Genomic DNA, 27,843 nt, shown 5'->3' with positions numbered 1-27,843 from the left:
TCCTGTTTGTGTGACGTTATCCTGCGTCGGCGTGATAAACAACAGGAGGCCTTGGTCAGATATATGGCATAGTTTTACTTTCACATTTGTTCATTACAGAGTAAATCTTATTCTAAACACGGGTATTGGACACGTTCTTAACACCGATACATGAGGCTGCTTTAGCTAGTGGATACTGCATAGAGACACACTCACAGAAGGACAAAAGGACTACATGTTCCACTACAAAGTTCAACGTCCTGTGATTGCTGTGCAGTCACAGAATATAATGTGACCATGTATTAGAAATGTCTTTAGACTTTTTTTTTTTTTCTTACCTGCTTACAGCCACACTCACACGCACACGCACACACACACACACACACACACAAAGTCCCCTGCAGTTGTAATGGACATGTGGGCGTCTGATATCCTGTCGTCTCCCACAACATCAGTGCTCGGCGAGTGACAGGAAGCCCGAGAAGAGACGGCGCCGAAGGGGTGAATGAACCGAAAGCGCGCTGAACAATTTTACTGTAGTGGTTGAGTACGAGTCAGATTCATTGGCATCGATCTCTTCTACGACGCTCGGCTCAGGGAGATGAAACGGGGACCGATGTCTGGGGTCCAAAGTGTTTTGGTGCTGGATGGAGCTGCAGCTGCCGGGTCTCTGCAGAGCTTCACTGCTGTTGTTGGAAGCCTTTTAACTAATGTTTGTGCTCTGTTCTAATCACGATCAAATAAGGCTCCGTACTGACACCGGAGCAGCAGCTGCAACCAGAACCAGTGTCCAGAACCAGCACGGCTTTTGACAGGAAGTGATCCACAGGTCCAGGTGCTCCCCAGTGCACGGCTCGTCACACACACGCACACGTGAACCAATGAACTAATTAGTCCTCATGTCTGAAGTTTCTGCCATTGTGCCAAAGCTGCCGTCAAGAAGTCTGGTGTCGCGCCTCTCTGCTGCTCCGGCCTCCAACTTCAAAACATCAGAGGAGAAAGCAGCACTTTTAAAAAACCTGCTGGAACAAACTTGTGTGAAGAAGAGCAGAGTGGAGGGAAGCTGCATGGGCGTACGTCTAATGCACCTCCCTTCCCCCAATAAAGAGACGCCTCTTGCTCTCTTCAACGACGAGCACCTGGAGCTGTGTTTCCGTGGCGACGGGAACGTCTCAGAAAGCAGGTCGGTAATTCAGCGTTTTTGTAAACATCAATAACAGAAATAAGAGCAGGAGTTTATTGGAACGAGTGGGGGTTGGGGGGGGGGGGGTCTCTCTCTCAGAGAAGTTCCCAACATCTTTACACCGTTAACATCACTGGGGGTGGGGTGACAACAAACCCTCTGGTCTCCCACCTCAACCAGCTACAGACGCCTTTAATTAGTGTGAGAATGTGTGTGTGTCGGGGTGAGGGGAAGGGGTGGGGTGGGGGCATAAACAGCTTCTCCAATTAGACTTTAAGGAATGTTCTACAAATGAAACCTCACACACATACAGAGAAATACTTGATAACTACAGAGCATCAGGATGGAGCAGAGGGAGACCCCACAGCACAACCATGGGACACACACACACACATACACATACACACACACACACACACACACACACACACACACACACACACACACACCATGCACACAGCAGTTACACAGGTAAACCAACAAAACAAGAACGTAGCATCATGTTAATAAACAGGTAGAAGATGAACTGGAATCAGAAGAATGACAATAATATCGCTGCTGCTGGCAGCTGCTGTATTTTCCCTTATGTAGGTTACACCTTATTTTACTCAAAGACTCTTTGTTGGGAGAGGGTGGGAGGGGGCACAGGAGGGGGGATGTCGCTGGTGGGGGGTGGTGGGGGTTCTGTTCCAGGTCCGGAATCTAGAACTGTTCAGCCAGCAGCTCGCAGAGACGCTGAGACACCGAATCTTTGCTGCAGCGCAGAGTCAGCCGGTACATCTGTGTACACACACACACACACACACACAGAGACAGACAGACAGAATAAGATGTTGTTAAAGTGCTGACTCATGTTCACCCTGAAGGTCTTTTAGGTTTTTAATGATAAAACTTTCCTGCCAACATTCAAGTGAACTGTTTAAATCAAACTTCATTCATTAAAAATATAAATGGTGAAACTGTTTACTGGGTCAGAAGGTGTCAGAACACCTGGCTGTGGTCATGTGACTCGTACCTGTGCCTGTGCATTTGGCTCCAGTCTGAGCAGACAGCCGACCTGCTGCCCTTTAGTCTGGATCACTCCAGCACACACGTAGTTCTCTGGGTTTGGATCCACGTTGTCCAGAAGGGCCGACCCTAATCCCAGCAGCTGGAGACACACATCGCACAGGAGGCGGACACAACCAACCGCACACGTTATCACAGAGTCCAACAGGAAAACAGGAAGACATAGTTTGACTTTCATCATCTCTCTTCATGTTTGTGCTGCATGACAAGTACAAGTATATTCAGAGGTATTGGGTGGGTTGTGTATATTCAGAGGTATTGGGTGGGTTGTGTATATTCAGAGGTACTCGGCGGGTTGTGTGTATTCAGAGGTACTCGGCGGGTTGTGTGTATTCAGAGGTACTCGGCGGGTTGTGTGTATTCAGAGGTACTCGGCGGGTTGTGTGTATTCAGAAGTACTCGGCGGGTTGTTTCTATTCAGACGTGGTGAACAGAGAGATTTCCGATGAGAGGAGAAAGAGCTGGTAAACATGGACGTACCTTGGCCTTCAGGACTTCAGTGTCCATGCTGTGGTTGGCCTTGAAGATCTTTTGTGCTTCTTGCTGAGGCCTGAGGAGACAGCAGGAAATGTTCAGTTTGTATTAGCAGGAACAGGAAGTGGTCAGTAAACATTATAATAACTCTGATCAGACAAACAGGAAGTTCAACTGAGCACCGCACTGATGAAAGTAGAAACTACGAAACTTGCTCAGAGCTGAACACCATAAAATACTGCAAATAAATACTGTAATAAATAAATGAGGCAATCAATTTATAAATATAAATACAGGAATAAAAGAGTCCAAATATTACAATAAACAAAGAAATAGAATTGTTTTTTCAAAATGACATTTTTCAAAGAACGACCGTTATCTGTTTCATTGCAACTGTTTTCTCTATAGCTCGGGGTCAGAGCCAATCAGAAGCAGGGTAGGGGTGGAGCTTCACAGAATGCGGGTGGAATAGGTGGGGTGGGGCGAGGTTGGGAGCGATAATATCAAGCTATTTCAGGGTATTTTCGACAATAATGATTTTCTGATGACAAAGTATTCTATTATTTTACTGTTAATTTCAAGAACACAATGAAAACAAAGTAAGAATTATAGTTTTATGTGTCAACACAAACAGAACAGTTTACCTTCCCATAAAAACCAACATGCTGCTGCTGCTCTATCCTGGACTAGAGACACATGTCATGTCTACACACACATGTACACACACTTACTGGCTCAGCTGTTTCCAGCGCTGGAAGAAGTCGTGTGAGGTCATCTCAGTGGGCTGGAAGAACTTGTTGATGGTGACGGGCAGCTTGAGGGTCAAGTTCTGCAGAGCTCCTCCATATCTGATCATAATAATAATAATAATAACAATAACAACAACAACACACACACACACAGATACAGAGAGAGACAGAGCGCGAGAGAGACACACACAATTATCATTTCAGTGTTGTCAACAAAAGCAGCACAGAGTATGTTTTATTGTCATGAAGAGTTGTGTTTCTTGTTATTATTAGTTCAATAACATCCGTCCCACTGATCCACTAACCAACTGATCTACTAACCAATTGATCCACTAACCAACTGATCTACTAACCAACTGATCCACTAACCAACTGACCCACCTGCTACCGTGTCTCTGCTCCCCTTTCATTTCTAAGTGGGCTGTGGACGCTCACCTGAACTTGATGTTGAGCAGCGGGGCATCAGAGAAGTCAGTCAGACACTCGATGTTGAGAACCTGCTGGATCTGGGCCCCCCCCTCAACCAGCGGCTCCACCGGTTTGGTCTGAACGTTGAGCTGTGGCCGGTCGTCAAGGAGACACGCGACAGACTGAGCTCTACATCGGAGCGTGAGCAGCACACACAGGCTTTCATGTGTCCTTTACACTCTGTTTAAACTGAAGAAGTCTTTGTATGAACCTACTTTTGTTCTGCAGCATTAAAACTGTTTTGGAGAGAGAATATAAACGGCTCAAACTCAAGTTTGGAAGTAAAAACATATGAAGAAGAAAATGATTTGGATCAAAAACCAAACCCAGAGGCTGCATTAACATTGTGCATGAGTGTGTGTGTGTCCCTCTGTGTGTTTGTGGACCTGTCTCTGCGTGTGTGTGGACCTGTCTATCTGTGTGTGTATGTGCATGTGTGTGCGTGCGTGTGTTTGTGGACCTGTGTGTGTCTCTCTCTGTGTGTGTGTGTGTGTGTGCGTGCGTGCGTGCGCGTGTACCTGTCTGTCTGACATATGTCTGCATTGATGTAACCAAATGGAAACAGGGTCTCTGTCGAAGCTTTTCCAAAACTTGCTGAGGTTCTAAATGCCCAGAAAGGATATGAGACTGCAGCTCTCCAGGACAGCTGACGGTGGTGGTGAAGCTGGCGAACTGCGCTGACGTCTTATTCCCGTAGAATAAGTACATTCTCCCTGAGAGAGACACACAGGCGTTAAAAAGCTCGCTTAATTTATTCTACTGGTGGTTTTAGGGACTGAAGTTCGGCACATCAGGTCTACACCCACAACCGACTCCACCAAACCACTCCCACTGATCAACTGCTGCCTTCCTCTGGTTAACGTGCTGTTCTGTTATTAGCAGATAACCAGAGTTCAGGAGGGAGTTGAGTGTGACGCAGAGGTTGGACTTCTCACCCAGGTTCTGACGATACTCGGACTTGATACCGATCTGTAGAAGCTGATTCTCGAACAGGACCCCGTTGTTCTTGCACACAAACCTGCGGGACGAAGACATTCAGCGGTTAGTACGCAGAGAAACGTCCTTCGGATAAAAGCAGAAAAAAAAACAGCTGAACAAAAGAAGCGTTGAAGCCACGCGACACAAATGGGAAGGTCTCAGTTACACAACCAACAACATGTAGCTCTGAAGAACAGTTAAAGGACCGATACAAAACTTTACTACATGTGTGGCAGCCATGATGTTCCAGTAACTGCTCTCTGTTCTCTCCAGTCTTTGAGACGGACCAACAGAGTTATCCTGCATTTAAACTGGCTTCATTGTCTTCCCAGCTCTGAGGGTGGGTTTCCAGCAGGATAATGCTCCCTGCTCCACAGCCAGGTCCATCGTGATGTGGAGGGAGGACCACCAGACCAGGACCCCGTCATGGTCCACCTCCAGACCTGAACCCCATTAAGACCTCTGGGACGGGATCAACAGGAAGATGGATGCTTGTTTGTTCCATCAAACAAGGATGAGCTGCTTTGATTTTTGCACCCAGAGGGAAATGAAGTCATCTGACTGTGATGTGACAGACTGATCCTTCCTTCTCCCGCAGCTCCTTCCTCCTCCTCCAGGTCCTTCTTCCTCCAGCAGGTCCTTCTTCTTCCTCCTGCAGCTCCTTCCTTCTCCCGCAGCTCCTTCCTCCTCCTCCAGGTCCTTCTTCCTCCTGCAGCTCCTCCTTCTTTCTCCTCTCTGTTGCTCCCTGCAGGGATCTCTGGCTCTGAAGCTGCTGTTGTTATTGACCAACACCAACCTGCCCACTGTTTGTTGTTTGTCTATGCTGTTCTTGTCTCTCTCCACTCTCCCCTCAGACCGACCAATCGAGGAAGATGGCCGACACCTCTGAGTCTGGTTCCATCCGAGGTTTCTGCCTGTTAAAGGCAGTTTTCCCTCCTCTTTGTCACCAAGGTTTACTTATGAGGGAACCTTTGAATTGCTGGTTCTGTGTGGTACTGTGGGTACTCGTTATGTGAAGAGCCCTGAGATGACCTGTGATGCGAGTGGTACTATAGAAATGAAACTGAATGAAATCTAAGACTAACGAGTGCACCTTGGCATGACTAACAGAGGAGACAACGTTGCAGCTTCTGCAGGGTCTCTGATGTGAAAACTTTCTTTAAAAGCAGACATCCATCAGCCACCGAATCATCATCATCACCAGAGTTGTTGGAGCTGTATGTCGATCAGACAGCTGTTCTCCACCTGAACCCCAACCACAAAATGTACATCGAGAGAAGGATCTTACTTGTTAAGAAGATCGTCTGCCTCAGACAGAGGAGGAGCAGGATCCTCAGAGGGAGGAGCAGAGCTGAGAGATCCCAGGACAGCACAGGGATGAAGAGACAGCCCGCAGCAGACAGCCAACAGGACAAGAGGACAGGATGGACAGAGCAGGAATGGAAGGAGCCATCCATTCAACACGGTGACACCAAGGTTGGTTAAGAGAAACAGAAAGAAGGATAAAAAGAACAAAAGGCAGAGGTGGTTAGTAAAAGCAGTTTGTACAAATGTGACATATTGAAAGATTTCTGCTACTTAAAAGTGTGAAACAAATACTCAAAGCTGTCAAGTCTGTACTTTCACAAGCTCTGTGGTGTTGGTACTCAAAACACACTGACCGTAACAACAGCTACGAGACTAAAGATGTGACGCTCTGGTTGGACTGTTTCTATCCAGACTGGGTGAACGTGTCATCGCTGCAGTTACAGAATAAACCAGGGTTCTGTTCTAATACAGGCGCAGTGTCAGCAGTTTAACCGCCGGCACTGGTTGTGTGAGGAGAATACATGCGTGTACTTCTGTCCACGTGTTTCAAAGCACATACAGTCTACACATAACGCTTGATGCCATGCATTAGCTTTGATCTGCTCCACTTCACGACAGCGTTCAGGGTGCAGCTCAGTATTTCATTTGTGTTTGTTACAGTGTGTGTGGTGTCAGGACAGGCGATAACTACGACCTGTCAGGAGGTCTGTCTGCATCCACCTGCTGCATGTGAGGTGGAATCATCAGCCAATCAATGAGCAACACGAGACCAAGGGTAATGAAAATGTTAAGAAGTTAATTAATGAAAGTAAAAAGTATTTTAGCACATTATGTTGAAAATTAAACAGAAGTGACTTCCTGTTTTCTACATAGTTGTAGTCTTTACAGTATTTATTCAACCTGAGACTTAAAGCGCTGGGTATTATAATATATATGTATAATAATGTAGTACACCTATATGTATAATAGTGTAGTACACCTATATGTATAAAGTGTAGTACACCTGTATGTATAATGTATAATAGTGTAGTACACCTGTATGTATAATAGTGTAGTACAACTGTATGTATAATAGTGCAGTACACCTATATGTATAATGTATAATAGTGTAGTACGCCTGTATGTATAATAGTGCAGTACACCTATATGTATAAAGTCTCGTACACCTGTATGTATAATAGTGTAGTAGACGTACATGTATAATAGTAGTACACATGTATGTATACTGTACAATAGTAATACACCTGTATGTATAATAGTGTAGTGCACCTGTATGTATAATAGTGTAGTAGACGTACATGTATAATAGTAGTACACATGTATGTATACTGTACAATAGTAGTACACCTGTATGTGTAATAGTGTAGTGCACCTGTATGTATAAAGTGTAGTACACCTGTATGTATAATAGTGTAGTAGACGTACATGTATAATAGTAGTACACGTATATATACACTGTACAATAGTAGTACACCTATATGTTTATAATGTATAAATTATGGGGGGTCTGAACTGAAGAAGACCAGACACACTCACCTACAAACAGGTACATACACAATGACAAGAGTGGCCTCCAGAGGACCACGACACAGTGGTGTCTCGATGAGAGAGAATATCAGAGAGGAAACGTTGTAGTGATGGTGGACCATCTGTTCTCACAGCCAACACTTCCCTCTGGGCCTGATGGTTTAAAGGCTCTTCCCAAATCCTAATGTGCTCATAATAGAAATCAAAGTGTGTGTGTGATGAGCTCAGACCTCCTGCCTTGTATTACAGAGGGATCCAATAAAGGAAGAAAAGTCTAATTAAAACAGGTCTGCTGCTAGATTTACTGCTGGACTGATGAATAATCTCACCCTGTCTGCAGACGACTACGTTATACACAGTTTAACACGGTGGAAAGGGAAAGAGCAGGAAACACCTGCTACCGTATTTATCCATGTCAGTTTGCCCACTCAGTCGTATGACTGAAGCTACTTCGTTGTTGGAGTTGTGGACTGTAATATGAAAAGGTGTTTATCATAGTACAACTTTAGAGTCTGTAACTGAACTGTGTAAATACCAACGACTACTACACTATAGTACTACAGGTAGTCTACATCTAGAACTACTCTAAGGTAATTTTAAGGTACTCCTCCTGTGTAAACGGGCTCATGTCTTTTTTTTTTTTAATGAAGACTAACTACATGAACAAGGTGATAAAACAACCTGCAGACTATTTCACACACATATGTACTTTTGTGTGTGCATTTAGTGTATTTTTCAAAGTCAGGTAACAGCCTGGAGCCGATTCTGACCTGCATTCGGAAACAAAATAAATGTGCATGAATCTTCTCCTCTCTGTCCGTCTCTTTTGTTCCAATGTAACTGAAAGATGTAAGTTGTACATCTCTCAGACAGAGTTACACCACCCTATACAGGTCTCTGATCAGTTTGTTAGTCGCCACCAGGGGGAGATAAACTAGATGTAATTGTTGGGGGAGCCCCTTCAGATGTTGATGTAACTGTTGTCAGTGTGAACCTCTACAGCGTCTCTAGTGTCTCTACAGTATTTCTAGTGTCTCTACAGTATCTCTAGTGTCTCTACAGTATTTCTAGTGTCTCTCCAGAGTCTCTCCAGAGTCTGGAGGGTTTATTGGAGCATGTTGACTGACAGCTGCGTGACAGAGGACAGTCATTCATCCAAAACAATGAGCTAAAGGGCTGAAAACTCTACAGAGCTGCTGGGTTTGGTGGGAGTTCTGCTTTGACCCACTTCTACTGTATTCAGATCATCTGATGATAATGAAGACGTGACAGCTGATTGTATTCATGTCTCACTTCTACAATATGGCATCAAAATACATGTAGAGCAAGTCAGTGCTTTTATGGAAACCTCAGTGCATCAAGCTACCCACTGTATTACTATATATATACATATACTGTACATCACTATGACATGTTCAATAAAAATAAATATTATGTTGATGAACAACAGTGTGGCGTGACATGTTTGTGTTGGTTCTAGCTAGTTCTATAGTTTTCTACTGGGCCCTTACTCCGAGTCACCAGAACCCTCCACCAATAGGGAATCGGAGGTCTCAGTGGGCGGTTCCAGATCTCTGTCAATGTCCAGACACGGTAGAGGACAGGAGACGGACACACATTCAAATCAAAACACGCACACATGCGCGCCACACACACACACACACACACACACACACACACACACACACACACACACACACACACACAGACAGACAGACAGACAAAGAGGTAAAATGGAGAAAAGGGAAGGAGAGAAAAACACGAAAGACAGTCACATACACAGCAGAGATAAAAAAAAAGAACAGACAAGTGTAGCAGACCTGCCAACCAAGAAGTCTTCACATCTCCACCTGCTGCTTCGGCAGTCTGTGGGGAGCCAACACACCCTCCCACCTGATTCCCTCTCCTCCTGTGATGTAGCCGTACCACAGCTGAATGATGCACTAACACTACTGAACACGCTGTGAGGAGCCTTGCATCTGAAGTTAGCAGATCACTGCTGTATGCTACTGCCTCACGAAACACCTTCCTTTCACTCTACATCTGACTCACTCATGTAAATCCTAACTCCTGCTAACGGGGGCCACACCCTCTGTAACTATTGCAGACCTGACCACTACTGCAGTACGAACTCTAACCTGAACTCTAACCCAAACACTAACCCTAACACTAACCCAAACTCTAAACTGAAAACTAACCGGAACACTAACCTGAGCTCTAACCTAAACACTAACCCGAACCTAAACACTAACCCAAACTCTAAACTGAAAACTAACCGGAACACTAACCTGAGCTCTAACCTAAACACTAACCCGAACCTAAACACTAACCCAAACTCTAAACTGAAAACTAACCCGAACTCTAACCTAAACACTCACCCGAACTCTAACCTAAACACTAACCTGAGCTCTAACCTGAGCTCTAACCCGAACACTAACCCGAGCTCTAACCTAAACGCTAACCCGAGCTCTAACCTAAACGCTAACCCGAGCTCTAACCTAAACACTAACCCGAACTCTAACCTAAACACTAACCCGAACTCTAACCTGAACACTAACCCGAGCTCTAACCTAAACACTAACCCGAACTCTAAACTGAAAACTAACCTGAACACTAACTTTGTCTAGAGCCTGCACTGTCTCTTTAAGAAAAGGAGGAGGAGGGCAGTCAGATTGAAGGAGCCCTGATTGGCTGATTGAGTTTTTTTTGGTAAATTCCATCTTCAGCTGACGTCCGTGAACGTCTCCAGGTTGACAGGTCCACGTTGGACAAAGATAGAGCGAAGAAAGACGGAGCGAACAGAGCGACAACCGACACAAGACACATTACAGCTGGCTACCAGTCTAACAGCACGAAAACATTGCCAACTCCACAACAATCGACATCCTAATCAGTTTACAGACAGTCAACCACGGCACAGGACAGGTTTAGACGGTTTCACCGTTAAGGTTGAAGTCCAGTATGAGAGCCTTTAACATACATAGTGTGTACAATCGAATAATAGAACAGTAGGACATGTGATAGTGAAACATGGAGTTGTGTGTTCAGACAGTAAGGTTGTTAAAATGCATAGATGTGATAAACTGTTATGGTAATAAGCTAGAGAGGCTCCTCAGAGGAACAAGAAGCTGTTAACTGGTAGATTAACTACGGCTGCTATTTACTACTTAGTTTTTAAGCTATTCTGAAGTTGGGACTCGCATAGATGGTGGTGTTTTTTAACAGTTGTACTCCAAAGATACTGTTTTACTGCTTTTACATTTGATTTCTCTCAGTTCGTGGGTTCAACTTTAGACCGGTTTTGCATCATTTCCTTTTGAGAATACTTCGGTCTAAAACAGTCGTTCCTCTGACGGCGTGATGAGACTCATACTGGACTTGTGTCTTAAAGTGGGTTGGAAATCTGATCATCAAGAGATGACCTTTCACCTTAGGAAGCCGTCATCATTCACAGCGGCCGAGGGTGCGGCAGGCCCCGCCTCAGAGAACACGTCCACCAATAGGCTGCCAGCGATGGCCGGAGCAGAGCCAATGGGAGCTGCAGAACGGATCCCTAGCAGGTCCGCTGATGGTGACGGAGTGGACTGGAAAACACAGGACACTATTTGTTAGAGCACGAGTTCTGGTTATTAAAGCATCAGTCGGGTTATTAGAGCATCAGTCCTGTTCATTAGAGCATTAGTCCTGTTCATGAGAGCATCAGTCCTGGTTATTAGAGCATCAGTCCTCATCAGCCCTGGTTATTAGAGCATCAGTCCTCATCAGTCCTGGTTATTAGAGCATCAGTCTGGTTATTAGAGCATCAGTCCTGGTTATTAGAGCATCAGTCCTGTTATTGGAGCTCCTCTACAGAGTCTACTTACAGCGTTAGATGCAGCCATGGTTCCTGGGTCTGGACCCCGGTCGCTCCCTCCGTTCAACTCCCCCCCGTCCCTCTTGTTGTCCTCCAGTTCGGTCACAGAGACAGCCCCCGGACCTTTCTTCTTCTTCAGCTTGGCCAGGATGGACGACTCCCTCTCAGGGAAGGGGGGCATCTCCTCCAGGACTGTGGCCTGGTGGGACAGGGGAGATAGAGCTGTGAGTTTGGACATGTCAACATCAGACTAAATACAAACATCATGGCGGATGGACAACATGTTCAGCAGGAACCAGACAGCAGAGTTCTGGACTTGTTAATGTTATCTTGTCCTTCTGTTCTGGACCTGAGCTGACTCTGGTCCAACAGGTGATCAGAACTCATCAGAACTCACCAGAACGTCTGTGCTAGCGATGGAGGAGAGCTTCAGGTACTCGACGGCCCGCTGCTGCAGCTCCACGTCTGAGTTGCGGATCTGGCTGTCGCAGCGCAGCACCTCCTGGATGGTGGCCTTGGTCTCTGGGAACAGGTTGATGAACTTGATGTAGGCCGACAGCAGCAGGGCCCGGGTCGGCACGGAGCACAGGTGGAATTTGGAGTGGAGGAGGTTGAACTGGACCAGGGGGCTGGACGAGAGCACGGCACAGTTACCATCTATACCCCCACTATCAACTGTGAGGAAAACTGTGAGGGAAAAGAGGGAGGGTACCTGGAGCGTGGGTCGCCAGCAATCAGGTTCCCAAACTCTCCCAGGATGTATCCTCCGACCTTCACCATGTTCTCATGGCAGGCAGGAGCCTGCAAAGCCTGGAGGAGACAAGGATTCAAACTGCTGCTCTCTGTCTACAGCCGAGCTGACGACCTGAAGATGCCTGATGTTCATAGAGGATGAACAACACTGTTCAACGTTCTCGACAGTAAAAATCACAGTTCAGGAGTTTCTCTACAATAACGAGCCAAAAGAAAATATTGCCTTTGAACTTCTTTTTTTTTTTGCCTACTTTCTAGATGTGCTGACGGACAGCATCTTCATTTTTATCACTCATATCTTTCACATTTCACAGGGGGGAGGTACCTCAAAGACTGTCTTGGCGGCGTAGCCTTGCACGTCGTCTCGGTTGATGACGATCTGAATGACGCGGTACCACACCTCCTCGCTGACGTAGTCCCCAGCGATGCGGATGAGGTTGAGGATGGTGTCTACGTACCAGGAGTAGTCCACCGCATACTTCTCTGCCAGGATGGCCACTTTCAGCACCTGAGTGAGGACCGACAGGTCACAGGCTCAACCACGCGGAGCACTGAAGGCCCGACACTTTAGAGCAGGGGTGGGCAAACTACAGCCCGCGGGCCACATCCGGCCCGTTGGTCTTTTTAATCCGGCCCGCCGAAGATTGGTACAGAATTGCCCAAATCAAATCATATCATAATTATGACTGCATTCATTTGACCTTGTCCTGTAATACCTGGCGGTCCACCAGGTGGCGCACTAGGCGCAGTGATACATTGACTTGATTTTGCGGAGCCCGGGCTGCTCTCTGTTGCTACTATGCTGCTGCTCTGAACCCATCTGCAACAATGAACGGGCCAAAGAAAAGAAAAGTCGACAGCGAGCGCCGAGTGTTTAATAAGGAACGGACGACTAAATACTTTTTCACTGATGTCCGGTCGAAGGCTGTGTGTCTTATTTGCCAAGAAACCGTTGTGGTTTTAAAGGAATACAACATCAGCCGTCACTTTTCCACCAAGCATGCTAATTGCGCTAACAACCAGTCAACGCAAGAATGGACAGCGACCGCTCAGAGGTCGGCAGCTAGTTTGCAGGCTCAAGCCTTTCTCCGAAGGGGAGTTTCTCAAAGAGTGCGTGGTAGAGACAGCAGGTATCTTGTGTCCTGAGAGCAAGAACAAATTTGAAAACATTAGCTCATCACGCAGGACAGTGACGAAGAGTTAGCTAGCAAGCTAAACAAAAAAGCGGAGTCATTTACATTATATTTCTTGGCACTGGACGAAAGTAATGACATAAAGGACACCGCTCAGCTTTTAATTTTATCAGAGGGATTAATGACAATTTTGAGATAACGGAGGAGTTTTTGGCTGTGGAATCCCTGAAGGGGACACCGTCTTAAAGGAGAAGTTCAACTCTCTTAAACTGGATGAGTTTTATGCTTCATTAAGCGCAGCCAAATTTCCAAACATCCAGAAGATGGCACAGAGGATGCTGGTGTTGTTTGGCGCTATGTATGTGTGTGAACAGACTTTTGGTGTGATGAACACCAACAAAGCACCTCACAGATCCCAGTTGAGTGATGAACACCTCAGATCTGTTCTGAGAACACACAACAAAACTAACACCAGACTTCAATGCACTGGCAAAGAAGGGTGATCAACAACATTGTTCCCACTAAAAGTGAATGTAAGTATTAACACTGTAATGCCTTTTTTTATGTTTATGTTTGATATGTATGCATCTGGTGCTGGCCCGGCCCGTCTGTCAAATTTTAAAAGTCAATGTGGTCCTTGAGCCAAAAAGTTTGCCCACCCCTGCTTTAGAGGGTTCTAGTTCTGAAGACTGTTGGATATTTATGCTATTAATTCACTATGGTGGACTCGAAACCATCCTCACCACCTCTCACTGCACATTGTGTGAATATAGCTGGAATACAGCTAGCAGCAGCAGCTGGTTAATGTGGAGCGCCTCATCTTCTGATTATTATAAAGCTGGTTAATATGGAATGTCTCATCTTCTGATTATTATAAAGGCTCCTGAAACTGTAACTCATGATCAGACTGTATCTGATGTGTACTGATCACCTGTCTGAAGAGACACGGTATGATTTACTGTTAAATCTTGATGGATCCTGTCTCTGTGATAAACCCACAATGAGTCTAAATCCCCTCTCTGGTGGACCTTTCTGCTCGTTGAGCGTGTCATGGTGTCGATTGTGTGATGATGTAATCGTCCGTGTGTCCGTCCTCTCACCATCTCCTCCCTGATGGAGTAGTCTGCCGTCTCCAGGTAGCTGAGCATCTCGGCTACGATCTGCTTGGCGTTGCTGCGGTCACACATGGCATACAGCAGGTCGGCCGCCCGCTGTCGCACACTCACGTCTCTCTCGGTCTGCGGAGACACGGGGTCACGGAGACAGAGACACGGGGACACAGGGACACAGAGAGACACAAAGTGAACATGTTTTCCTTCTCTAGCAGCTCTCATGTACATCATATTAACCATTAGGTGAATTGTGTTCCCGTTAAAGGGAAGGTGTCATTAGTAGGAGGTGCGCGGCGCCACCTTGAGGGCGTTGATGACCGTCTCGATGTGCGTCTTGACGGCTTCGTGGGAGAACTCGGAGCTGGCTAGGGTGCACATACTCTCCAGCGCCAGGTAGCGCAGGTTGGTCTCCCGGTGCTGCAGGAACTGGCCCAGCTGGTTACAGGCCCGCACCAGGAGGTTCGGCTCGCTGAGGAACACACGCACACACGCACACGCACGCACGCACGCACGCACGCACGCACGCACGCACGCACGCACGCACACACACACACACACACACACACAGACAGACAGACAGACACACACACACACACACACACACACACACGCACACGCACACGCACACATAGGCACAGAGACAAAACTCACGTCACCGCTCGCCTGGAAACCTTCTACACGGAGCATCAGACAGAAACACGTCCCACAGTTTAGAGCCAAGGGTGGAAGTACCGACCTGCATTCAGACTTTAGGTTTCTGGTCGTAACAAGGAAAGTGTCTCATTTACAGAAGACCAGGTTCTTCACGTTCTTATGACAACATTCTTTTTGTGATTATATTACGAAAGTCATGCAGCACATTGTTGCTCCTTATGTAGTACAGAGCATGAAGACATTATAACTCAGCAACACAGAGAAGCTTTTATGATAATATTGCAGAGGAGATGGTACGCTAACGTGCTCATGTCTCACGACATAAACATAGCAGAGGGCTGTTTTTAACTCTTCCATTATCTGCTGATGCACATGTGTTATTATAGAATTAAAACAAGAAACTTGTCTTGTTAAAAATTAGAAAACGAAGTCTTTATGACGAGGGAACTCTTCTGTTCAGCTGTTTGAGTTGCTGCGGCCGACCTGACACACTGATTCAACTTTACACGCTGATATTAAAGCCTGCTGACTAAATACTAGTGTTTACTAGTGTCGCCCGACAGATGTGATCTGACGCATCATCAGCTGACTGGAGAAGCCTCCTCTCTCAGATTGGACGCTGGTGTTACAGACCGATCCAGTGGCTTTACTCCTTAAATGCTCTCAACATCAGCATTAGCGCTGGTGCCACAGAAACATCCCATTCTACACAAGAATCACAGCACAACCACCGTAACTACTGATAAGTGCAATAAAATTAGTTTATCAAGCCGGCTGTTTAAAAAAAAAAGAAAAAAAGAACTCGTAGGAGGTTCCCTGAGTGCCGGATTACATGTGAGCTTTTCACCGAACGTCAGCCGACTTCCTGCTTCGCTGCGATTGCGGTCGCTTTGCTGTGCAGAACGCTCACCTGTCATAGTGGATGATAAGCGAGATAGCCTCGAACAAGATGGCGTTCTTGGCGTTGGAGTGCTGCACCTTCTTGGACTTGGGCGGCTCCTGGGCCTTGTTGAGGATGGTCTCCAAGCACTCCACCAGACGGCCCTTGACGGCGCCGTCCTCTGGAGGAGGGTAACACTGCAGCAGGCGCAGCAGCTTGCAGGAAAGCCACGGCGCCGGCACAAAGTAGTAGGTGTAGTCCTGCAGGTCGGTGGACGCTGAAGACACGATCTGTTAAAAAAAACATCATCATATTTCACAGGTCTTGTCAGATCAAACTGGACACGAGCACACCTGAAAAACACTGATAAACAGTGACTTTAGATGTGCATCTTACAGGGAGACATCGTTTAAAGACATCTTTTAGAGACATCATTTAAATGCATCTTTAAGAGACATCGTTTCAAGACATTGTTTAGAGACAACTTTTAGAGACAACTTTTAGAGATATTGTTTAAAGACATCGTTTAGAGACAACTTTCAGAGACAACTTTTAGAGACATCGTTTAAAGACATCGTTTAGAGACAACTTTTAGAGACATTATTTAAAGACAACTTTTAGAGACAACTTTTAAAGACATCGTTTAATTTAAAGACATCGTTTAGAGACAACTTTTAAAGACATCTTTTAAAGACATCTTTTAGAGATATCTTTTAGAGACATCATTGAAAGACATCTTTTTACAGAACATTTCCAGGGCATTTTCAGGGGATTTAAAAATCTAACCGTTCCTAGCAAATTTCAAATGGTAGTTTTGTTTGAAATGCGTATCCCTAGTTTACAGTTGTGTATGGCACGCGGACGGACGGACGGGCACACACACTCACCCTGCTGAGTCGGGACACAGCCAGGGAAACACAGGTCTTGAACTCATCTGGATTCTTCTGGCTCAGACAGGTGATGAGAGAGATGGCTGCTGTGACCACGCCCTAAAACACACACACACACACACACAACAAGAGATTAAAACCTGTGTTTAACTCAAACAGGAAGCACAAACTGAGCGGTGTCTCCAGCTCTCACCATGTGCTGGTCGTTGAGCAGGTGCACCACGCGGGATGTCCATTCGCCCATCAGCACCAGGTCGGGAGAGGTCTTATAGAGCCGCAGCAGACACAGGGCAGCCGACTGCTTCACGCTGTCCATCGTATCACTGTGTGTGTGTGGGAGGGGGAGGCAGGGCAGGCACATCCACATCGCAAGCAGTTAAGTCGCGCTAATTATGAAGTGACGTGATGGGAAACGGTCGTCGCTCACGGGCCAATCAAAGGAAACTCTATTTGTGTTTAATTTTATGCATTTCATCTGTTTCTTATGCATCTCATTTCTTTGCTATAATTTTAAACGTTCTTTTATATCCATTTTTATGTGAAACACTGCATGTAATTCTCTTGCTGTAAAGCACTCTGAGCTGCATTTCTTGTATGAAAGGTGCTATACAAATAAAGTTTACTATTACCAGTCTACTAAGAAGCATTGGAGCCGGCGACACCAACAGACTTAACAAACTGGTTAAGAAGGCCGGCCCCATCATTGGCTGTAAACTGGACAGTCTGGAAAAGGTGGTGGAGAGGAGGACGCTGAGGAAATTATTATCCATATTGGATAATCCTGACCACCCTCTCCACCACCTGCTGCAGGGACAGAGGAGCACTTTCTCCAAAAGATTCCTCCAGCTCTGCTGTCACAAGGACAGATACAGGAGATCATTCCTGCCCACTGCAATAAGACTGTACAATAACTCACCTCTGGAAAAATCCATCACACAACAATTACACTGTTGTCTGTTTTTTTTTCTTGTTTGTTTAATTAAAAAAAAAAAAAAAAAAAAAAAAACTTTGCACTGTTGTTTAGTTAGTTATAATTTAATTTAATTATTCTATTTTATTCTATTTATTGTATATACATTTTTATATTTAATATTTTTTACTGTTATTTTATCTCTTTTCTGTATCTATAAATGCTGCTGTAGCGAAAAAAATTCCCCTTGGGGATTAATAAAGTAACTATCTCCCTCTCTCTCTCTCGCTCTCTCTCTCTCTCTCTCTATCTATCTATCTCTATTATTATTAACAGGCAGATAATGAGGTGTGTTCAATGTTTGCTCAGTTCATTTGGGTTTCCAGCACTGGATCAATACATTAACGATAACTAGCTGGCAAAGACGCCGTGTTGTTCATGTTTATGTTCATTTTTATCACAATTCAATACACGGTAAGCATGAGCTTGGAATTGGGTTTTTTGGGGGTATTTACTGGATATATGTAACAGAGGAATGAACACTATCACAATTATATGAATATGAACATTATTGAGGATAATTCCCTTGCGTGTCTAACCCCTCCAAACCCTCCCCCCCGGCATCCGTCCCACTCACCCCGCCACCAGAATGCGAGGGATCTCGCTGGCGAAGGCCTCGGCCATCTCGCGGCTCCCTACGTTGGCGATGCAGTGGAGTGCCAGGCACATGAAGGTGGGGTTGCGGCTGGACAGGTCGTTCTTGATGGCGTTGTTGATCAGGCGGATCAGCTCGCTGTTGCTGTTCACCAGCACCGAGATGAACAGATAGCCCTGTGGGAGGAGACGACACAACCGGTGGTAAAGTAAACTGTAAAAAAAAAAAAAGAAATACAAGGTATTATTCATATACATATCTGTACCCGCTTGGTATGTGGTGTAATAGGTCCCCCCTGGCCTACCGTCTAATACAAGTCCTGTCATAACTAACACCTTCATGGCACTGAAAACTGACAGTAATATTGAGTCGACCCTTAATATTGTATCAGACTCCACAAAACTGAACATTAAGCTTCATGATTTATGACTAATGATTTATTAGAGGACAGGAGGACCAGAGCAGCCGTCCTCAGACAGCAGCTGGATGCTGGCAGGGACTCTAACTGAGTTCAGGTTCATGGACGCAGGGAACCACCGACGGTGTCGGTTCAGCGAGGTGCATTTAATGCTGCTGGAGTTATCTTTACGTGCCGTGTTACTCCTCACTACTCGTTGTGTCAGCTTGCAGTGTACATCCATGTTTGTCCACTCGTATGATACACGTATGAAGACTGTAGAGGGGCATTCACGTGCTCGGTCGATAAATCGGATTCTGATAGAACTCAAAGTTGTTGCCGTGGCAGCGGACGATACTTCAAATATAGATGAGGCTGCAAAAGAAGCTACAAATTGTAAACGTGCGTCACGAGCATGTTTACTGTGACGACACAGAGGAGGTGCACCGTTGGTAGAGGAGGTGCACCGTTAGAATGACTTTTAGATGATTGGTCCATGTTTGTAGGAGTGAATGATGGCAGCATGTTCTGGTTATAGTGGCTTTTACATGTCAAAGCCTGCATACTGAAAGGACGTGTGAGGATCCTGACTCATCCTTTTACTGCTTACTCAACATTTCCTCTTCCTGGGAAAGCGCTCTCGCACGCAGAAACGAGGAAATGAAACGGATCCCGGCGGTGGACCGATCGGTTTCTGCTCAAACACCCGAGAGGGTTAAACCGAGCGCACAGACAGGAGTCAAAGCAACACAATCACTTCAGCGTTGTGTTTAAAGGTCTGCCAAAGGCATCGCAACGTACGCTTACGATAATTCATACACCTAATTATGACAAAAACGCTCACCAAATGTCTAACGGAACAAAATAAGTGAAGTGAGGACATTTTTGATTCAAAAGGTCAAAAGGTCAACTTGACCGAGAGACACCTAAATGTTGTGCAGAAAACACTTGTGTCACTAATTCAGCCTGATAACTCAGGAACAGAGACCAATGTTCCCCACATGGTCACACACTGACCTAGTGACACTGATATTGGGGGGGGGGGGGGGGGGGTGTCGCCCTGGAAACGGCTGATGATGTGTGTGATGCATTTTAAATATCGGTCTTTTGCAGTGTCTACTGCATATTTGAAGCCTTGTCTAATCAGTTGCGCCGGCCCAGCGTGTTAAAAATAAAAAAAATTAAAAGTCTCCACTACATACACGAGCGTTGACAGATGTGGATGTGAAATGTACTTGTGGGCGGAGCCAGGCCGCCACGAGGCAGTCATTTCAGTTTGATATCCTGCAGGTCAGTGCTTTCCTGCAGGAAACGGCATGAATCCAGTACGATGCAGTCGAGAGAAACAACAATGGTCAGGACGCTTTCATCCCCTCAGAAACATCATTGCTTATTTTACATTATATTTCAAAGCTATTTGTGTTTAATTTTATGCATTTGATCAGTTTGTTATGCATCTCATTTCTTTTCTATATTTTTAAACGTTCATTTATATCCGTTTTTATGTGAAACACTGCAAATTCTCTTGCTGTAAAGCACTTTGAGCTGCATTTCTTGCATGAAATAAACAAATAAAGTCTATTATTATTATTAACAGGACGATAATGAGGTGTGTTCAATGTTTGCTCAGTTCATTTGGGTTTCCAGCACTGAATCAATACATTAACGATAACTGTAGCTGGCAAAGACGCCGTGTTGTTCATGTTCATTTTTATCACATTAGGCCAATACACAGTAAGCATGAGACTGGAATTGGTTTTTTTTTTGGTATTTACTGGATATATGTAACTGAGGAATGAACATTTAGATAAAAAAAAATTTAAGCTCTGTATTTTAGGTTTTAGTTATTGCAATCAAAAAGAAAGTGTCATTGTCTCAGTACCTGTCATTAGCAGTTTGCAGGTAAAAAGCCAAGAATGTTTTTTTGTCTTATTATCTATAAATGTAACTCAGCACAGTTAGTATCTTTTGGAAACACGTGATAGAATAATTAGGCTTTTATTAGTAAGTAGTATTCGTTTTATGTCTGTGGTCCGTTATTATTTATATTATCATATGATTATTTTTTACTTGTGCTGACATGGAGCCACCTCTCAAGACCTGGTACCGTGACCCTGACCAGAACCATCGGCGTGGACCTGACACGCAGCGCCGGTTAGACGGGCTGCTCCGGTATTCTCAGTATTAAAACAACACTGTGCTGGCTGATAATGTGGCGCTGTACTCGGAGGTCCGTGGCCAATTTGAGGGGTTGATGACAGCCGGGTCGACGACCTGCACTTCCACGAGCACCGACGGACGGAAATGGGCCGGCAGGAGAGTCTGATACGCTACTCAAACAACCACTTTAACATCTGGCCATGACTGCATGCTCAGATCATTCAGCCTGACATGAAATCTTTTACTTCTGCCAGCTTCATCTACTTATTAAATAACACCTTCCACGCAAAAGTCCTGATTTGGCAAAATGACGGTGTTGAAACCGCCGAGTTCGTCTGCACCAGTGGTTGAAGATGTCTGACTTGGAGGTCGACAAATATAAAACGGCTGCAGTTGGCAAAACTCAGTTTGACGGACAGGTCTACGGAGACAACGAGACGACAGTGTGTGGACTGCGATGTTTTAACAGTGTGTTACGTGGCGAAACACACTGCTGCAATAAGGGTGAAGTGCAGGTGAGGCTGCTCTGCTGTCATTGGATATCTGTAGGTGAGCGTCGATTCACAAACATGATGGATTTAGTCACTTTACGGTGACCATAACAGTGGCGGGAAAATAAAAATAAATCATTCATCGCAATTATATGCAAGACAACTAATCGTCCACCAAAATGTCCTGTTAGTGAGAGTCCTCTATAAAAAAATTGAAAAAAAAAAAAAAAAAAAAGGAATATATTATAATACATCAGCCGCAGCTCTGAACACTTTCATTGCAACATGCTGTAAAAACACAGCAAAAAGCGGCGGCGCACTTACAATCTGTTTCTCGGTGTACTTGTTGGAGCTCAGCAAGTTGACCGCCTCCATGTGTCCAAAGTCAATGTCATGGCCGAGTAGGAAGATGAAGAGTAGCTTGCAGACGTACTTCTTCTTGCTGTAGCCGTCCAGAGCCTTGTCCCCTTTAAACTTGGAGCGGATGTTGGCCAGCTCTTTATTGATCCGCTTGATCTCGGCCTCCTTGCTTTTACCTGAAAGGGAAATGGGAAGCATCGCAATGTCAGCATTATTTTTAAATATGGACGTGATGGATCTGGCTTGTAGCCTTTTTTTTTTTTTTTTTTTTTTTTTAAATGAAAAGTATTTCTGGAAACCCAGAGCTGAAGGGGAACTCTCTTTAATCACCTTCATCTGAACGACAGCATACTGACTGCTGGAATTATGTCACCACAACAGCCCAGATGTGCTCACAGCTTCCATTTCAAAGACTGTGCTAACATGAGGAAAGAGTCCGGTGAACTCTGCCCCCCCCAACTAAACTCAGAGACTGACCAATCAGGGATCAAGCCTTCACAGAGAACAAAATATAACCAGGTTTCATGTTTGGTCCATTGAAATGAAAAAAAATATAAAAAAGAGCTTTGTTATTATCATGTGTACTGAAGCTGCTTCATATTCATTCAACGAGAATTTAAAGTTACTTCAGATGTGATGAGTGCCAATAAAGGAGAAAGCCTGGTAAGAGTTAGTGGGCTCCGTTCTACAGGTGGAAATCAACACTTCTATGTATTAATGAAGTACAATATTTATATGTATATATTCACAACTTCAGGGCAAGCAGCTGCCACATTACTGTAATATTGGCCTGGTACCAGCGTCGTTCTGTCCCATCTCATGATATACTTATATCCATAAATCTGTTCCACCATTCAACTTGCGTTTCAACCCGACTGCTACTTGCAGGGTAAATTTCGCCGCCTTCCCTTTTTCCAGCTCTGATGGCGGTCACCGTCAGAGCGACCTGTACGGGAACCACGCTGTTTATTCATCTCTACATATAATGATCAGTCCTTCAAGCGTCTGAGGTTTTTTCAGTAGTCACACCTGCCAGAGTCACACCCTGTTTCCACAGAAGGTCCAGCCAGAGCAGCGTTAGCACGACCGCTTCAGTGTGAGCTGTCAGCCTTGAAAAATCTCAGAATTTATTTGATGGACATTTTAGATTCGATTCCGCCGAGACTTTAACTTGTTTAACAAGTTGATTTTCTGCTGCGAACGTTGCTGTTGCGGTTCTAGAAAGAATATTTAAGACAAATTCTGAATTGGGATTACTTCAGTGCACAGCGCTCGCGTCGCCGGTGAGCAGATTTCTTTAATTTAACGATAAGAGTTAATAATTAATAGAAAATGCAGAGTTTTGAGTGAAGTAGGGTTAGACTGTCCCTGACTGGGGAAGCAGCACCCACACCGTCCCTCTCTCTCTCTGTCCGAGTACTTCACCCCACCACTGATCTCATGTCAATTTATGACACTAAAACACCCCCAAAACTCTGAAACTGAGCCAGATAATGCTGCATTCAGGGGCGGTCAGACAATCCGTTTAAAGCGTTTGTTGCACCTGTTGGGAACGCCCCTCTGTCGGGAGCATCAGCCCTAACGGCCATCACAGCAGGTGGTATGTACAACCTGGATATGTGGATTTACTGGGTTCAGTCTGACGTTAGCTGAGACAATCTCTGATGCTGCCATTTGTTCTGTACAGAGTACAGCCATTGCAATAAATAACAATCCCCTCATTAAACATTGTGCGTACCCTAAATATGTCTGCAGCTAATCAATCATGTAGTTTATACTACATCTTGTAGCTGTTATCTGAAAGAAACTGCACTCAAAAAAATGGGTGTTCTTGTAAAGAAAACTCTAGAGAGGAAGAATTTCAGCTTAAAATGTTCAATAAAAAAAAAATCCACACACTATTGACGAAAGAGTTTGCATTGATGTCCATGTAATTGTGTTGTAGGCACAGATGTCTACTGAGGTTAGCATGCTAACCAGCTATCCTAGCCTGTTCCATCCCATAATACCACTTTGTACCACAAGAGGGCCCTTTGTCTGACGTGACGGGAGGAAGTAGCGGGTTCAAACCTGTCATTATGATGAATGGACAGTAAACACAACGATGGCTGACAGAAGCAGAACAACGGTTAACGTCGGTGTTTCGTTCCACTGCAGGAGTCCACTGCTGAGAACTCTACTTTTCCTACAGCTTCTACGTCGGCCACAGACACACACACACTGCTCATCGTGTGCACAAATGTACAGTTAGAGCTCTTTGGGTGCCGGTAGATGCACAGAAACCTGCCAGAGGGGTCCTTATGTGCACACTTTTGTTTTATTTATTTATTTATTTTGCTCATGCTTTCACCTCCACGCGAGCGGAAACACTCGGAGAGATGCGCTTTAACTTACATCAGAGGCTGAAGCGCCTTTTTTTTTCTTTAAGTCGGTCCACTAATGGGACCGTACGATGGAACAATGAAATAGCTACGACCTAATGGCAGGCCAACGATATGCAAAATTAGATCACATTGACCCCCGGATGCCACGATCACCTCTTGACGTACACGGTGGTGTTACAAGACCCCGGAAAACATTTACAGATTGCACCTTTGAGAGAGGAGTGATACTTAAGAATCACAAGAACTTAAGAATCAAGGCTGCATAAACACCAGAGAAACATAAAATATGGAACCTTTAAAAAAAAGGTCCTGTTGCCTTCAAATGCCACACACATACACAAACCCTGTCAAATATTCTATCTATCTATCTATCTATCTATGTCAATCAATTAATCGATCACTGGGACAGTTGACAGCAGCTGGGTCTGAATATTACAGTATCACAATATCCAGAAGAATTATGTGGACAACACTGCAAATGTTTACAGAAGTAGAAATAAATCAACTTGAACGTTCACATGACTTGTTGACAGTTTCATTTGTCGACTTTTTGGAAATGTGCACACTTGTATGAACACACGCATGTCAAACCGACACTCTTAGATGGTGGTGGTGTTGCACATATCATCCAAATAGTAAATCTGCTGAAGAAAAACATTCAGATCCCGATGAAACCTGAAGTATCAAAGCATGGACCTGAGAGGCGGCCGTCGCTGCCTGTAACTGTTACAGGAGCGAATCACCGCGAATGTAAAGAATAGATGGAGTCTTTTCAAAAGTCTCCGTTACCCAGAGATTTGAGAAACACGGCCGGACTGACAGGATTTCCTAACGCGTCCCTGGGAAACATAGATAGAGAATTAAGAAAATAAGACATTTTTAACAAATGGCATTTAGGAATTCAATTCTAAAAAACCCACTTTGTGTCAAATATTTAATAATAGTATGTCAGATGTTGTTATTCAGCAGTTTTGTTTATTGTAATGTCTTGGTCAATGATGAATTGTTTGATGATGTCTTATTAACTGAATACTGGCAGCAGTGGATTAGAACATGCAGCTCAAGACTGAAGAACGGTCTTGTTGCAGTTTTTCGGTCTTTATTCCCCTTGAAAAATGCTGAAACTGCTGTTTTTCCTTTGTGTGCCGTGTGGAACTCATGCTATCGCCTTAAAAAATAATTACCTAACCACTATTTTTCAACCGCAAATTTCATTTCCATTCGCCAGATTACGGTACATTCATGAAAGTGGGAACCTCTGAGTGGAAAAATACACCTACTGAATTAAGAATATCCAACTGACGAAATGGGATGTTGTTGTTGAGCTGTAGGAAGTTGGTTTGAGGCCACCGGACATGGCAGTGCTTGTGGTTCTCATACATATGGTGAAAGAGGCAGACTTTGATAGTTACTGGTTTAAAATGTCTAACAATACTATATGAAAACGTGTAGAAACAAAGTGCACAAAGAATACCGAGCTCCGATTGGTCCCCGTATTGATTGACATGGATGCTGACCAGGTTGGTTGTCTGACAGCAGGTTTTCTGGCGGTTGCTGTGGTGTCTGCTGTCTGAACTATGAAGTGGGACAAATGGAAACCTTCCAAACTCCAAGACGCCTGAATGCACGATCAGTTTTGACATCTGGATGTCTAACATCTTACAGATGTTCATGATCTGATCGACCACAGCGACAGCCAGCACTAAAAAAAATAAATAAAAAAAAAAGGCCTCGTTTTCTTCCTTCACGGCACGATTGTTTTGCAACAAGTGAAGGTAACATACATTACATTATTACGGGATGCTTTAGAGGCTCGTAAAGACGGTACCACCAATGTCATCTCAGTGCAGCCAGCGCACGCATGAGGATTTCGGGACGTCGATGCATTTAAATGACACAAATCAGGAAGAAGAATGTCAGTCACTTACAATTCCTGATGTCCGAGATGAAAACCGCTAATCCGCGCATCCCGTCTCCTTTGGACACGGCCGGCATGTTTGCAGGTGTCGGGCTTCACTCGGCCTTTTCCGTCAGATGAAGCTGCTGGTCAGCGTCGCGCGCTGGACTGATAGGAACACGGACAATTTGACGTGTAAACTAGCTAGGTAGCTGCTTCGCAGTTGCAGTCGTTGGCTTCAGCTGGAGGACTGACTGTCTCCTACCACGACACTGTGTGCTTCTGGGTGGCTAGCTCAGTTAGTATTTGCTAGATTCCCTGAATGTCAGAGGATCGACCAGCAGCGGGATAAATTGACGGTATCCCCGTTAGCTGGCTCGTTTCCGCTGGCTATGGGAAGCTAACGTTATTTCATTCAATCCCTCTTCTAGTTAGGATTAGAGGCGACGCGTAACACCTACAGTAACGTTTGACGGAAATCTAAACCACCCGCTGTTCTGGTACCTCCAAGAGGATAGAAATAAGAAGTGTTATGATGACTACTGCCCGAGAATATGACGGCAAATTACTTCGAGTCACGCACCGTAAAGCTAGCTTAACAGCTAGCTAGCTAGCTGCCTAGCAATATCATTCAAATACGGGAGAACATCACCGGTGGACCGGAAGAACTACGGAGAGTCTCGATTGGCAACCGGCGATGTGCAGTTATAGTCGTGCTCTCTGTACCACGTCTCAGGTTGGGTTAAAGATGAGATAGCTTGTATAATTGATGTCCGATCTAATTCTTCTGCCTTCACTGGTCGGATTAGGCTCGTGACAGCAGAACTGCGTGACCGCGCGACGCAGCCGTGCACGCGTACGTTCATTTCTGTCGGTCGAGTGCGGTGCAGCACCGATTGGTCCGATTCGCAGCATAGTGGTACATCGGCCATATAGGCTTTGTGAAATTTACCAACTACTAGTATAAGACTTGTCATGTAACTCAAGTGTTTGTTGTTTGAATTTTGGAACAGTAATCTTTAGGGAATGTTTAGGGTGCATTTCTATTCTTTAGTTAACGTTATCGAAAGGTTAGTAATGTGAACCCGTTAAATAAATACCCTTCAGGGCACATTCCCAAAAGGTTCCTTGAAGGTTATCAGAACTTTAGGAACGTTCCCTAAAGGATATCCTTTGGAGGATCTTCGGGTAACATCTCTTGCAAACTTTAAAAAAGTTCGAGGAACATTCCCGTTAGATTATTTTTGTGGAACTATCAGAGAACATTCCAGTAGCGGTTGCCCGTGAAGGTCACAGTTTTTGTAACATTTAAATAACATTTTCTGAAGTTTAACTTTTTTGTCAAACCTTCAGTAAACATTTCCTTAAAGTTCCCTGAAGGTTCTTGAACCTTAACAGAACATTCTAGGTCTTTTTTGTAGGACCTCTGTAGAACCTCCTTTTGAAAAAGGTTCCCCTGAAGGTATTTTTACCAAACTTTTAAGCTTTTGTGTCTGATAGAATTTATTGGCTATGGGTGAACACATTGTGTCTGTTGCAAATCAAACCTTCAGCCTTCCAGACAAACAGCTGATGTATAA

The 27,843-nt window shown here is 44.8% G+C and overlaps 1 protein-coding gene across 3 annotated transcripts; it reads right to left on the bottom strand.

Moving 5' to 3' along the window:
• Positions 1-55: 55 nt before the first annotated feature.
• Positions 56-27,107, bottom strand: ap2a1 (adaptor related protein complex 2 subunit alpha 1). 3 transcript variants are annotated; one of them, XM_069177655.1, is made up of 22 exons: positions 26,295-27,103; positions 21,947-22,158; positions 18,557-18,750; positions 17,203-17,332; positions 17,007-17,108; positions 16,150-16,409; positions 14,886-15,054; positions 14,574-14,711; positions 12,666-12,848; positions 12,300-12,397; positions 11,985-12,216; positions 11,598-11,786; positions 11,164-11,318; positions 9,246-9,308; positions 6,188-6,250; positions 4,857-4,939; positions 4,545-4,634; positions 3,889-4,012; positions 3,436-3,552; positions 2,711-2,780; positions 2,178-2,312; positions 56-1,942 (listed from the first exon to the last, which is right to left on the bottom strand). In XM_069177655.1, the coding sequence occupies exons 1-22, from the start codon at positions 26,359-26,361 to the stop codon at positions 1,865-1,867; spliced, it is 2,952 nt and encodes a 983-aa protein (XP_069033756.1). In that variant the 5' UTR covers positions 26,362-27,103; the 3' UTR covers positions 56-1,864. The 3 variants fall into 3 exon arrangements, with proteins under 3 accessions (XP_069033756.1, XP_069033757.1, XP_069033755.1); XM_069177656.1 differs by lacking the exons at positions 6,188-6,250; positions 9,246-9,308; XM_069177654.1 differs by lacking the exons at positions 56-1,942; positions 2,178-2,312; positions 2,711-2,780; ... (1 more) ...; positions 3,889-4,012; positions 9,246-9,308 and having other exon boundaries at positions 4,047-4,634; positions 26,295-27,107.
• Positions 27,108-27,843: the final 736 nt, after the last annotated feature.

The sequence above is a fragment of the Embiotoca jacksoni genome, unplaced genomic scaffold, assembly GCF_022577435.1.
Source record: "Embiotoca jacksoni isolate LCO1_2020_lvr unplaced genomic scaffold, fEmbJac1.0.p SCAF_76, whole genome shotgun sequence".
In the NCBI taxonomy this organism is placed as follows: Eukaryota; Metazoa; Chordata; class Actinopteri; family Embiotocidae; genus Embiotoca; species Embiotoca jacksoni.
The sequence above is the reverse complement of the archived record's forward strand: the minus strand, read 5'-3'. Positions and strand labels throughout refer to the sequence as shown.

Bases quoted from the DNA above. Each gene is read 5' to 3' on its own strand.
- ap2a1 (XM_069177655.1), bottom strand. From the start codon at position 26,361: ATGCCGGCCGTGTCCAAAGGAGACGGGATGCGCGGATTAGCGGTTTTC. The intron at 4,940-6,187 runs GTAAGATCCTTC...TTCGTCCCGCAG, and splicing joins GCAGACGATCTTCTTAACAA to GTTTGTGTGCAAGAACAACG. The intron at 2,781-3,435 runs GTAAGTGTGTGT...CTGTCTCCTCAG, and splicing joins CGCTGGAAACAGCTGAGCCA to GCCTCAGCAAGAAGCACAAA.